The 15,031-nt window shown below is 43.6% G+C and overlaps 1 protein-coding gene across 1 annotated transcript in view; it reads left to right on the top strand.

The window, feature by feature from the left end:
- Positions 1 to 3,807: 3,807 nt before the first annotated feature.
- The window catches only part of LOC126095612 (myrosinase 1-like), a 184,079-nt gene continuing 172,855 nt past the window's right edge, over positions 3,808 to 15,031 (top strand). The window contains exons 1-2 of the mRNA XM_049910380.1: positions 3,808 to 3,964; positions 13,621 to 13,754. Of these exons, the coding sequence (XP_049766337.1) occupies positions 3,808 to 3,964; positions 13,621 to 13,754 (291 nt within the window). The remainder of the gene's footprint in view (positions 3,965 to 13,620; positions 13,755 to 15,031) is intronic.

Genomic DNA, 15,031 nt, shown 5'->3' with positions numbered 1-15,031 from the left:
CACCGGTGTGTCAGACCCACCATACTTGCTCCGGACACTGCGAGAGGGCTGTACAAGCAATGATCACACGCACGGCACAGCGGACACACCAGGAACCGCGGTGTTGGCCGTCGAATGGCGCTAGCTGCGCAGCATTTGTGCACCGCCGCCGTCAGTGTCACCCAGTTTGCCGTGGCATACGGAGCTCCATCGCAGTCTTTAACACTGGTAGCATGCCGCGACAACGTGGACGTGATCCGTATGTGCAGTTCACGGACTTTGAGCAAGGGCGTATAGTGGGCATGCGGGAGGCCGGGTGGACGTACCGCCGAATTGCTCAACACGTGAGGCGTGAGGTCTCCACAGTACATCGATGTTATCGCCAGTGGTCGGCGGAAGGTGCACGTGCCCGTCGACCTGGGACCGGACCGCAGCGACGCACGGATGCACGCCAAGACCGTAGGATCCTACACAGTGCCGTAGGGGACCGCACCGCCACTTCCCAGCAAATTAGGGACACTGTTGCTCCTGGGGTATCGGCGAGGACCATTCGCAACCGTCTCCATGAAGCTGGGCTACGGTCCCGCACACCGTTAGGCCGTCTTCCGCTCACGCCCCAACATCGTGCAGCCCGCCTCCTGTGGTGTCGCGACAGGCGTGAATGGAGGGACGAATGGAGACGTGTCGTCTTCAGCGATGAGAGTCGCTTCTGCCTTGGTGCCAATGATGGTCGTATGCGTGTTTGGCGCCGTGCAGGTGAGCGCCACAATCAGGACTGCATACGACCGAGGCACACAGGGCCAACACCCGGCATCATGGTGTGGGGAGCGATCTCCTACACTGGCCGTACACCACTGGTGATCGTCGAGGGGACACTGAATAGTGCACGGTACATCCAAACCGTCATCGAACCCATCGTTCTACCATTCCTAGACCGGCAAGGGAACTTGCTGTTCCAACAGGACAATGCACGTCCGCATGTATCCCGTGCCACCCAACGTGCTCTAGAAGGTGTAAGTCAACTACCCTGGCCAGCAAGATCTCCGGATCTGTCCCCCATTGAGCATGTTTGGGACTGGATGAAGCGTCGTCTCACGCGGTCTGCACGTCCAGCACGAACGCTGGTCCAACTGAGGCGCCAGGTGGAAATGGCATGGCAAGCCGTTCCACAGGACTACATCCAGCATCTCTACGATCGTCTCCATGGGAGAATAGCAGCCTGCATTGCTGCGAAAGGTGGATATACACTGTACTAGTGCCGACACTGTGCATGCTCTGTTGCCTGTGTCTATGTGCCTGTGGTTCTGTCAGTGTGATCATGTGATGTATCTGACCCCAGGAATGTGTCAATAAAGTTTCCCCTTCCTGGGACAATGAATTCACGGTGTTCTTATTTCAATTTCCAGGAGTGTATCTGGGTGGGGTCAGAGGTTTCTAGGTCATGCATGACGACAGCCACGATGTAAGTGCGTCCTTACCTGTGTAGTCGGACATACGCTGTCCAGCCATTTTAATATGACCGCCTGTCAAAAGCCTGAATAAGCGTCTTTTGCTGCGTGTAACGCTGCGAGACGCACAGGAAGAGAGTCAATAATGTTCTTCAAGTTACCGACAGGGATATGACTCCATCCCGACTCCACTGCCGTGGCCAGCTGTGGCTATGTTTCTCGGTTGAGAATGCTTGGCGCGCACGGCCCGACCGAAATGGTCCTCTAGATGCTAGATTGTAAATCCGGAGGCCGATGATCAGGAGAGCAAGGCAAACTCACCCGGTGGTCTTCGAGACACGCATGAACACGAGAGCAGTGTGATACTTTACGTTGTCCTGCTGGTAGAAGTTACAGCGCTGAAGAGAAACAAAGAGTATGCAGAAGTGGGCTCGGCGCCCAAGCATAAATGCATACTTTTGCTGAACCATTGTGCCCTTCAGAACGATGAGATCCCCCAGGCAATGCCACGGACACTCCCCATACCATAACGCCCCCTCCTCCAGCCTGGACCCTTCCGAAGATTGTTGCAGGGTTTTTGCTTTCAGGCGTTTCACGCCCATAGAGTATAAAACGCATTTCATATAAAATGACGTCCCATTCTTTACTCAGTGGACATCCAGTTGGTTTATTGGTGTGCTAGTTCTACGTTTCTTCGCCGATGAACCGCAGTCAGCATGGGTGCATGGACGAGGTGCCTTCTGCAGCGACCCATACGCAGCAAAGTAAGCTGAACGGTCGTTAAGGAGATCCTGCTGATAGACTCTCAATTCACTTGGACGGTTAGTCACTCAATGTTAGCACGTCTAATTTTTTATAGTGCCGTTTTACCCTGCGTGGTATGCTTTAATCATGGCGGCACACAAAAACCCTTTACATACGTAGCCGTTTCGGAACTGCTTTCCCCGCTGGCCCGAAATCCAGTGTTAATGCCCCTTTGAACGTCAAGTAAATCGCTCCGTTTGCGCATTAAGACAACGGCTGCACTGTTTCAACGAATTTCCTCAGGGGAAGAGACATATGAGTGATATCTGACAGCATTTCTCTATGTCATTCGACTGGAGGGGTGATTCCAAACGAGTATGGAATCCCAAACAAACTCAAATAAATATGTTGTAACATGAACTGGAACCACTGCCTGAATTTCACAGTGATTTCACAGTGCAGTGTCTTCTCATCATGATAGTCGTAGTGTGCTGTGAATTGAAACACAAGTGACTTTTCTGAAATCTCTTTCAAGCAATGACGTTTAAACTGTTCTAGCTACATTCTCCGCTTGTTGATTCCTTTAAGTAGCACAGATTGCCGAGTATTGCCGTGACATTTCCGCCAATAAGTGACGAAATCGTTCTGTACTCTGAAGGAAAAAAAAGAAAACTGAAAAATGTAGTCGCAAGAACATCACTTAAAAAAAAAAAAAAAAAAAAAAAAAAAAGCTGGATGAGTCAGTCAAATGCCTTGTGAAATACTTCGTATGAAGTTAAAAGATAACATGAATTAAAGAAATATTTGACTGGCCTTTTTTAATTATGCTCGAAACCATATACTCCGCATTTTACTGCAAGAGGAACTATTATTAGGTTTCTGTCCTCAGTGGACCTCATCAGAACAGGTAACACAAATAAAGGTATGAAATTTCGGTTCAGGGACAAACTGTAGGTTTATTTCAACATACGGCACACTTCAAAGTTAGAAATTTTTCAAGGAAACTACTATGATTGCAAAATTCTATGCACATATTGCTTGCATGCTGCTCTTTCCTAGTGTCCAACGTGATACAAACATGAGATTAATTTTTTCTTACGAAGTTGTGTTTATTAAAGAGTCACAGATGTCTGTTGTAACATCACAGAGCTGTGAAGATATCTCACGTTTTACCTGCTATACGAAGTTCACAAACCAAGAAATTACTACAGTGGAGTAGCAAAATTACACGTGATCTTCATGGTTCCGTCGTCCTTTCAAGATTAATTCGCGGCACATTGCATGCATACGTCTAGTATCTGAGTTTGTTGTCATTTCGGTTGTAATTTCCAAGTAATCGCGACTGGGGGGGGGAGGGAGAGGGGGGGGCTGACACTGATAAAAACTTTGAGTTGGCACCTGTGGTGAAATCTGATAGTAACTACGTATAGTGGCCCGATAAGAACTGCTGCCATATACACGGCCGGTCTCAGCAGGAAGTTACTCTTGTTACAATAACTAGAGGATGTTTCTCAAGATGTTACACATCCGGTATGAGAACAACAGCAATCAGTACATGCTCTAGGAAAGGGTTAACAGATAAGTAATGCTTTATAAGCAAGTAATGTGTTGTGTTACTGGCACGGTAAGCAGCACGATGGCACCACTGTCGTACTTGGAATTGCTGGGTATTTTCTGCCTGTTAGCAGCCATCAACGGGAGTGAAAGCAGAGCGTTCAATGAGTTTCCAGAGGGTTTCCTGTTTGGAGCTGCCACTGCAGCTTACCAAGTAGAGGGCGCCTGGAACGAGGATGGTGAGCAGAAATTTTTGTGTTGCTCAGCATTATCTTGGACTCCAAGAATATAGTAATAACTCTTAATAGTGCTGCAACGAAAAATTACAAAGGATAAATTCTTGTACATTATGGGCACTCGTCACATGCATCTCTACTTCTGTAAGTTGTATTTATTTTCTATTTTCTGTCCGTAAAGATAGATTGGCAGGTTGGAGATCTGAGATATTGTAGATTCAGGAAGTTTTCAGTCAAAAGGCGAGCCAGTAGTGGTGCAGAGAGAGAGGCACAAATGGAAATATTTGGATAGGGATTATCTAGTTTCGGCACTTGCCCTAATACCAAGGAAATCACCTGAAAGCGGATAAAGCAATAAGACTAACTGCATATCCAGGAAATCATATAATTTATCGAGGGATATGTAGAACACATTACTAATATCAAATGTTTCAGAAGAATTAATAAAAAATCGAGGAGGTGTCGTACATAGGGTTGTATACTCGAATTAGAATAATACATTCTATATAACACGTGCTGAAATTTTTAATAATTACAGGGGTACAACAGTTCGAATGGAACACAAGTTAATAATCATAGGTCTTAAGCAAATAAAAGGTTTAAGTTCAAAGTTAAGTCACATAAATTCCACCTCCTACTTCAAAACACTTGCGACTTTTTATTTATTTTTATTTTTTTGTCAAAATTTGTGTAGTTCCCCAGATAGTCTTGGCGTCGTTTTAATTGTAAACCGAACGACCAGTACTTCACTTGTGTTTACTTTTTCTGTGTAGACTTCGCACCTCAGCCGTTAGCACAAGCAAAAACCTTAAAGGGTAAATTCCAGGGCCCTTGTCGGCCAAGGAACGTGATATTGTCTGCCAATCCAACTTATGGGAATTTTAGATTCTCATGATATGTCACATGACAACTAGAGTGAGCAGGAACCCGGTCATCCTGGAACAACATACCCAGTCTTATCGCCAAAGGAAACATGTTCCATCAACGCAGAACGCTCATTTTCAAGAACGTCAAGATAACGGCACACTGTACGACGACGGTTTAACATGACAGGCCCAATCAAGAGCTGTTATCATATCACACCACTCTTGTACAGAGATGAGTTCTTAAAACTGTGTCTTCGCAAATACATACGAGAGGCCACATATATTACATAAGAGTCTTTTGTTGGACAGTAACATTTGAATGTGGCTTCATCAGTAAACGACTGTTAACGGGACCGCTCTTTTGATTTGCTATCAGGCAACGACAAAACTGCAATTCAGTACCTCCATGTTCTTCTTGAAGCTGATTAGTCCTGCGTACACGGTCAAGATAGAGAGCATGCATACGTATTGTCAGCCTTATTCTTGTCAATGGATCACAGATGCTTGTAGAAATTCCCCGTGTGCTTGCTGAAGTGTGACATTCTAGCAACTGAACGTTTTCTTCTATTTCATTCAAAAATTATTCATTTTCTCGTTGGGATGAGGGGGGAATGCTCCAGTCTAACAAATTTCAATGAAAATACGAGTCAACATTCGTTGAACCAGGTACTGAGCCGCCAGGAAATCGTCTATCGTGTTCTCTGCAAGGCGCAACACTGTTTCCATTACAAAACCAGTAAAAAAAAACATATCTGCTTAATCAGAATTTGCAATCACGTGAAGCATGCATAAATGTCAGAGCAGAAATGGTCAAGAAAACACATTCACAAGATGAGTTAAAAATTCAGTTGTGTAAATTGAAGCACACCTTTACAACTCGATCATTGAAACAAAACTGACAATCGATAGATAAATCCACAGCAATTGGAATTTTAATTAAAAGTTATTCATGCAAGGGCGTATTATCGCACGGAAGTTTGACCATCGAAATGACTCACAAATGAAGGATATCAATTTCTTTACCGCCTTATTGAAGAGCATTTAAGACTACTTAAAGGGAACTTATCATCAGGCGCTGCAAACATATCATCAGCCAGCATGATTCTGGTTTTAATACGTTACGGAATTAGCTCGTTTCCTTGCTCACGTATATCGGTGATCGCTTTCACAAGGAACAGTTCCTATTGACCGCAAGACAGCACAGGCCAATGCTGCTGACACATGGTTCTGGTTTGAGGATGCTAAACCCGTAGCCGAAAAAAATGCTGACCACAGTTTTTGTAAGAGAAAATTTATGCACATGGTTTAGGGCAAAGGTTGTGCTTTCGATTTGGTTCCCTTCAGTTGGTATGCTGAGGTGCGCAACGAGTGGTACCACTGTGCAAAAGAAAGTCAGCCTTGTATGCGGAGGGTTAAACTGACAACCATGGTGGTCACTACATCATTAATTGCAGTGGCAAAGAGGACAACACTCAACATAGAACCACGAGGGCCTCTTCTCTTGCACGCTTGCCACTTGCATTGAACTGACATGGAACGGTCTGAGGGATAAAAAGTTCTGCAGAAAAATTTGTAAGCAAACCTTAAAACTACTTGTATAGTGTAAATAGAATGTGATGGCACAAAATGGTATCATATGCCTTTTGCAAATCAAAGAACATGGTGATCAGGTGTTGCTGATGTATGGAAGCATTCTGCACTTCAGACTCCAGATGCATAATGTGGTCTGCAGTGGACCAGAAACTCCAAAAGCTATTTCGAAATAGGAATAGATGTTCTCTGCCTGCCAGGCACCAACATATTTGTAGACTGACAAATCTTTTAAATAATTTATGTAGCATATTCATTACGCATTTTAATCCTTAATTAGTCAAAATTCATTAAGTATTTGCTTGGTTTCAGTACAGGATTAATAAAACCCTCCCGCCATGATGGAAAAGTTCCTATTGCTACAAAATACGTTTATAATTCCCAAGATTGTATATTATGATGTAATTATTAACGTTTTAAAGGATTTGGTTATGGGTTCTGTTGGGTGTACAGGACGTCTCTCTGCACCATATGAAAGCACTGCTGGGCTTTCATTCACTTAATAGAGCTTTGTACGACTACAGGCGTTGCACATTTAAAAACAAATTGTTTTGTACCCCCTGGCATTTATGACTCAAGAAATTAGACTGGTAGTTGCTACATGAGGACTGTTTTGAAAAGACTGTCGAGAAAAGTTCAGCCGTTACTGACGTGTCACTAGCAATATCGGCATTGATAGAGGCTCTGGCCAACGTCGCCATTGATACAGGTTCTGGCCAACGTCGGTATCCTAGGCCCTAACGTTTAGACGTTACTGAAAAAATTCTCAAAAAAGAATCAGCAAAGATTTAGAAAAGAATCACTCATGTCAAACACAGCTTCAGTCGTTCAAGACGTTTTGAAAACAATAGAATTAGACGAACAGGTAGAATAAGCCTTTCTAGATTCCCGTAAGGCTACTAATCAAAGTACGAGAGGCCGCGCGGGGTAGCCGTGCGGTCTAGGGCGTTTTGTCACGGTTCGCGCGTCTCCCCACCGTCGGAAGTGCGAATCCTACCTCGGGCATGTGTGTGTGTGTGTAGACCTTAGCGTAAGTTAGTTTAAGTTAGATTAAGTAGTGCTTAAGCCTAGGGACCGATTACCTCAGCAATTTGGTTCCATAGTCCTTACCATAAATTTCCAATTTTTTTCCAAAATACGACCTTACAGAGTGTTCTTATGGTTATGTGACCGGCGCTGGAGGAATATGCGATACACTCAAGAGCTAGTTTTCTTCAGAAATGTAACGATTATTGGGTGTCACCCCCCAGGAAGAATAGCAGGATCTCTAATCTGTTTATGTAGTAAATGTAGCCAGAAGTTTTCTTTCATCACTAGGCTTTCAGTTTTACTTGAAGATATTGATGATGTTGCGGAACATTTTCAAGTAGATTATTAGCCTTAAATCGGGTGATGCATCCAGTGAATAACTTTGCTGGCATGTTTTACGCCTAGGCAGTCTCTTCACACACACCACAGTAGACTTTATCGGTAGGTAGAGGTCCATTCATACCGCCTGTCTGTCTAGCTGTTTACGTCAGTCACAGCTCCCTAGCGACGTGAGCGATCATTACCGGTTGTTGCTGTCGGAGGCAGTCTTCTGATCTCGCCTAGTTAGTTGCAGTGTACCACCACGTTACAGTCGATGCCGTGAATTCCTGCGATGGCATAAAATTAATAAAGCAGCCATGACTGAAGAAAAATAGTTACAACTCATTAACAGATGTTGCTTCTCTCTATGACAGTGAGTCTGCCTCTATAAAGTTCATCTCTGTCCGCATGCGAACAGGTCAACAGTCCCAACGGCTGTGTGAGGCTCTACAAATGAACCTCCGTAACGGCTTCTTGCTTACTCAGGTATCGTGGTAGAGTACTTTGAAATGATGCTCGTAATTTGAGCCGTGAAAGAACTAAGGAATGCGATCAAGTGTTAAAGATGGCGTACTTTCTAAAATAAGCTTCTTGCCAAAGCTCGAACTGGATTATAGACGAGCAATTTTCCTTGATTACAGCATAAGAAAAAATTTGTTTATATTCAACAAACATCCACCCTAATTCAAAAAATTAGACAGTTCCAATCTTATGTTTACTCACTTTCATTTCAACTACATTATTAGCCATTGACATCATAGTCCATCTTGTAACTTCATTTCCTGCGGTAGCCTTCTGTTAACAGCCGCTAGCTGACAGGGGCTCCTCTTTCTGTTCACCTTTACCCCCAGTCGCCAACAGATTGGTCACATAGAGGGTGGTTCAAAGTCTGTGAATCGAAAGTCTATGACTCATTTATCAGTCACAACGAACAACTATTGTTGGCGAACAAATGTTTGTTGACGTTCCCCGTCGAAGCTGGGGTCGGGTTACTATTGGCTATCCATCAGAGAGTCGTAAGGCGTTGACATTCTGCGATGTGCGTATACCATTACAATGACAGAGTGATTTTTAACAAGAAAACCTTAAGAATCAAGAACTTCAATTTTGCTTGGCTTACACCGTTGCAAAGGGAGCAGATCGCGGGATTGTAGGCAATAAACAATGAATACATGAGCTGCAGAGTGTCTATGCCTTACCGCCTAGCAGGAGGATAAACTATCATAGTGCCAGCGAACATTTTGCCTTTAACGAAAGTTATTCCCCAATCACCCATCGGACTCTCATGCGAAGACTTTGAAATACCCTGTACATATATTAGCACAGAATCCTTAATTGTGTTATGAAAAAGTATTTCGTTATATAGTTGTGTGAGGGAGGTTACCGATGGTGTTACATGTGGAAGAAAGTGAACCCTCTAGACATTCTGTCAAAATGGTTCAAATGGCCCTGAGCACTATGGGACTCAACATCTGAGGTCATCAGTCCCCTAGAACTAATAACTACTTCAACCTAACTAATCTAAGCGATAGCATCTGAAATTAGAAGAATTATTTTTACTCCGTTCATGTAGAATATAATGAAGAGGATGCGATGTCTCCATATGTTTAAAAGTGTCTACTTTGGGCTATCCAATTGCTGAAAGTCGTAGAATCGATGAATGACATTGGTTTCCTTTGATGTTTGACAGCATCACTCGCTCTCGTGACATCAAAGTACAGCAAATTTTAAAAAAAACATTTCCAATAGGAAAATTCAACGATGTCGGAGGAACAAGTGTACAAAAACCGCCAGTGGCTTTTTCTGCTTTAGACGTAACATGTTTGCATACGCTGATAGCGATAGCTTTATTCCTGACACTATTATTAAGGTGGCGGCACGTAAGGAACAGTAAAGGAGATAGTACAATTTAAAACTCTTTGATCGATATTCTTTTGTTTTGTTTTACGATGGGTTTCGATGTATGTGCGGAAAGCCTCCCTCACGGGGTGGAATCTGAGCTAACTATTTGTAGTATCGTTCCCAGAGCCGATCGCGGTCCTCTGGTTTGGAGCCGAGTGGAAGGCTTAAAACAGAGGCTCAGACGGTTCTGCGGAGATCTGGGGTGCAAATTTCTCGACCTCCGTTATCGGGTGGAGAAATGTAGGGTACCCCTGAATAGGTCAGGCGTGCACTACACGCAGGAAGCGGCTACAAGGGTAGCGGAGTACGTGTGGAGTGCACATGTGGGTTTTTTAGGTTAGAGAAATCCCTCTCTAGGGCCGACAAGACGCCTCCTGAGATGCGGCAAGGTAGGAGTAGGCAAAACGTAACAGGGAATAACGATATTAATGTGTTAATAGTAAACTGCAGGAGCGTCTATAGGAAGGTTCCAGAACTTCTCCCATTAATAAACGGTCACAACGCCCATATAGTACTAGGGACAGAAAGTTGGCTGAAACCAGATGCTAACAGTAATGAAATTCTAAACTCAGATTGGAATTTATACCGCAGAGACAGGCTGGACAATGAAGGGGCAGCGTATTTATGGCGATAAGAAGTACAATAGTATCGAAGGAAATTGACTGAGATCCGAAATGTGAAATAATTTGGGTGAAGTTCACGGTTAAAGCAGGCTCAAACATGGTAATTGGATGTCTCTATAGGCCCCCTGGCTCAGTAGCTGTTGTGGCAGAGCACCTGAAGCAAAATTTGGAAAATATTTCTAGTAGATTTCCCTACCATGTTATAGTTCCGGGTGGAGATTTAATTTTGCCGGATATAGACTGGCAAACGTTTGTAACGGGTGGCAGGGACAAAGAATCCAGTGAAATCTTTTTAAGTGCATTATCTGATAACTACCTTGAGCAGCTAAACAGAGAACGGACTCGTGGCAATAATATGTTAGACCTTCTGGTGACAAACAGACCCGAACTATTTGAAACAGTTAACGCAGAACAGGGAATTAGCGATCATAAAGCGGTTACTGCATCGATGATTTCAGTCGTATACAGAAGTATTATGAAAGGTAGTAAGATTTTTCTGTTTAGCAAAAGTGACAAAAAGCAGATTTCAGAGTACTTGACAGCTCAACACAAAAGTTTTGTCAGATAGTGTTGAGGATCAATGGACAAAATTCAAAACCATCGTACAGTATGCATTAGATGAGTAAGTGCCAAGTGAGATCGTAAGAGATGGAAAAGAGACACCGTGGCACAACACCCGAGTTAAAGAACTGCTGCGGAAGCAAGGGAAATTCACAGCAAACATAAACATAGCCAAAGCCTTGCAGACAAACAAAAATTACGCGAAGAGAAATGTAGTGTGAGGAGGGCAATGCGAGAGGCGTTCAATGAATTCGAAAGTAAAGTTCTATGTACTGACTTGGCAGAAAATCCTAAGAAATTTAGGTCTTATGTCTAAGCGGTAGGTGGATCAAAACAAAATGTCCAGACACTATGTGACCAAAATGGTACTGAAACAGAGGATGACAGACTAAAGGCCGAAATACTAAATATCTTTTTCCAAAGCTGTTTCACAGAGGAAGACTGCACTGTAGTTCCTTCTCTAGATTGTCGCACAGATGACAAAATGGCAGATATCGAAATAGACGACAGAGGGATAGAGAAACAATTAAAATCGCTCAAAAGGGGAAAGGCCGCTGGACCTGATGGGATACCAGTTCGATTTTACACAGAGTACGCGAAGGAACTTGCCCCCCTTCTTGCAGCGGTGTACCGTAGGTCTCTAGAAGAGCGTTGCGTTCCAAAGTATTGGAAAAGGGCAGAGGTCATCCCCGTTTTCAAGAAGGGACGTCGACCAGATGTGCAGAACTATCGACCTATATCTCTAACGTCGATCAGTTTTAGAATTTTGGGACACGTATTATGTTCGAGTATAATGACTTTTCTGGAGATTAGAAATCAACTCTGTAGGAATCAACAGGGGTTTCGAAAAAGACGAACGTGTGAAACCCAGCTCGCGCAATTCGTCCACGAGACTCAGAGGGCCATAGACACGGGTTCCCAGGTAGATGCCGTGTTTCTGACCCGCAAGGCGTTCGATACATTTCCCCACAGTCGTTTAATGAACAAAGTTAGATCATATGGACTATCAGACCAATTGTGTGATTGGATTGAAGAGTTCCTCGATAACAGAACGCAGCATATCATTCTCAATGGGGAGAAGTCTTCCGCAGTAAGAGTGATTTCAGGTGTGCCGCAGGGCAGTGTCGTAGGACCGTTGCTATTCACACAATATACATAAATGACCTTGTGGATGACATCGGAAGTTCACTGAGGTTTTTTGCGGATGATGCTGTGGTATATCGAGAGGTTGTAACAATGGAAAATTCTACTGCAATGCAGGAGGATCTACAGCGAATTGACGCGTGGTCCAGGGAATGGCAACTGAATCTTAATGTAGACAAGTGTATTGTGCTGCGAATACATAGAAAGAAAGATCCCTTATCATTTAGCTACAATATAGCAGGTCAGCAATTGGAAGCAGTTAATTCCATAAACTATATGGGAGTACGCATTAGGAGTGATTTAAAATGGAATGATCATATAAAGTTGAACGTCGGTAAAGCAGATGCCAGACTGAGGTTCATTGTAAGAATCCTAAGGAAATTCAGTCCGAAAACAAAGGAAGTAGGCTACAGTACGATTGTTCGCCCACTGCTTGAATACTGCTCAGCACTGTGGGATCCGTACCAGATAGGGTTGATAGAAGAGATAGAGAAGATCCAACGGAGAGCAGCGTGCTTCGTTACAGGATCATTTAGTAATCGCGAAAGCGTTGCGGAGATGATAGATAAACTCCAGTGAAAGACTCTGCAGTAGCTCGGTACGGGCTTTTGTCAAAGTTTCGAGGACACACCTTCACCGAGGAGTCAAGCAGTATATTGATCCCTCCTACGTATATCTCGCGAAGAGACCATGAGGATAAAATCGGAGAGATTAGAGCCCACACAGAGGAATACCGACAATCCTTCTTTCCACGAACAATACGAGACTGGAATAGAAGGGAGAACCGATAGAGGTACTCAAGGTACCCTCCGCCACACACCGTCAGGTGGCTTGCGGAGTATAGATGTAGATGTAGTCATCATCACATCTATCTAGCTTCCCAAAAAAGAAATGTATCCTGAGTAGTCATCGGCTGCATGTTATTAGTTTTGGAAGACAGTCCTATCTGACGAAGAGTAAATATGCTGAAACCTGTCATAAAGTTAAATTTAAAAAAAAATGCTAGCGAATACTGCTGTGTTTCTACAAATTTCAAATACTAGATCACTGTGTCCATCATTTTACTTAAGAGACTTTGCATCTGTAAACAGAATAATTTGGAATTATTTTGTAAAACCTGCTTCTGACATGTGTCAGAATTTAAAAAAAGGGCACTGATAATTGAACCCACAGATATCATACAGTTTTTCTCCCGCAAAAGATCAATCGGTAGAACAGCTTAAAGGTGTGGTAGGGTTTCAGTAATTTACTGAGGTATATTTTTTTATAGCCTGAAGGTCTTTTTTTGTGAAACCCCTCTACATACAACCTGGAATACGAGTCGAAACAGACAGACAGGAGCACTCGCATTCTGTCATGAAAACACAACCTGTGCTTCGATAACACAATGAGAATGGCTCAAGACTTTCTATCAGCAATGCCTAAGAATCTCAGATATGTACTTGATAGAATTATCTTCCAAAACAAATTCATCGCAATCATTTGCTGCGGCTGTTATGAAACGCTGGAAAATCGAAAACTTTCTTAACACATTCAGCATCTTCACCGTTTTTTCTTAAGTCATAAGGAAGAATCCAGATACAAACCCAGCCTTTGTGTAGTAAAAGTTCATATATCTTTACAGGCAAAGGAGAGAGCATCTGGGACCACATGTTGCACGAACATCCAGAGTACGGTCACAGAGGGGAGAATGGAGATGTGACCTGCGATTCGTACCACCATTATGCTGAGGACGTACAGGCGCTTAAGGATTCGGGGGTGAGTATACAAGAGTGGATGTCTATCGTAGAATATTTAGTTTCTCTGCTGTTTGACATCCAGGTCAGCAACTGAAAGCTACAGTACGCCTACATAAGTGTATGTGTGTAACTGCCATACGGAGAATCGGGTTACAATAATTTTAATGCAAGGGCCTTGGTGAGTTTACTGGAATGGGGTTCTGCGATGCTGACTACGGCAGACAGAGCGCTGTGTTGATGTGATGTCCACGAATGCCACCTCCTAATGACACCACTTGCGAAGACTGACACTGCAAACGGTCAGCACTGAATCGTTGGGCACGGTTGGAATTCGGAGCTGAGATCAGAGGTACAGAGGCTCTTCCTCATTATCATACCAGACGATGGTATATCGAAATTCACCCTTTATCCGTTAGACTAGGACAAAGTCAACGGCCTTATACTTACCAGTTTGTTGTCAACATGAGTAACAACACTGATGATCCAGTTCCCGAAACCCATATATTAAAGGTAGAGGCGCTAATCACACAGCAGAGCAACCAAACTATCTCCTCATCCGTATTCATTAACTCGTGCACGAGCGATGGCGTTCAGCTAAGAATGGAAGTTTGAAGTCCCGGTCGTGGTAGCCACTTCCATCAACATAAATTAGCCTGCTATAGAAGGAGAAGAGGTGGCATACAGTTTCCGATAATCACACTCGAAGCCAAAGGACCAAATATAATTCCCATCCTCTTTGCAATTTCTCATACATTCAATATAGTCTGATGATGTTCTGTCCATCGGATGGAGACATTAGGTTCGGCATCTGTGTTGGAGCTCATTCGTGTGTCATCCTCTCCGTGCTGTCATGGTTAGCTTAATAAATACCCCACAATACACAATTTCATTACACTCATCATGTCACCTTACGCCTCTAGCCAGCCTCACCATGATTTGAGATGCGTAGATGTGCTTTCGTACAAGGCGATTAACAAACACAGACACCTCCAAGTAATTAAAAACCGTCTCTGTGGAATTTAGAATCCTGTTCTATTCTTTACTACTAAGACTGCTGACCAACCTTTTGCCGGCCGAAGTGGCCGTGCGGTTAAAGGCGCTGCAGTCTGGAATCGCAAGACCGCTACGGTCGCAGGTTCGAATCCTGCCTCGGGCATGGATGTTTGTGATGTCCTTAGGTTAGTTAGGTTTAACTAGTTCTAAGTTCTAGGGGACTAATGATCTTAGCAGTTGAGTCCCATAGTGCTCAGAGCCATTTGAACCATTTTTGAACCAACCTTTTATTTACTATTGATT

The sequence above is a fragment of the Schistocerca cancellata genome, chromosome 8 (assembly GCF_023864275.1).
Source record: "Schistocerca cancellata isolate TAMUIC-IGC-003103 chromosome 8, iqSchCanc2.1, whole genome shotgun sequence".
NCBI lineage: Eukaryota > Metazoa > Arthropoda > Insecta > Orthoptera > Acrididae > Schistocerca > Schistocerca cancellata.
This window is presented reverse-complemented; position numbering and strand designations above follow the sequence as displayed.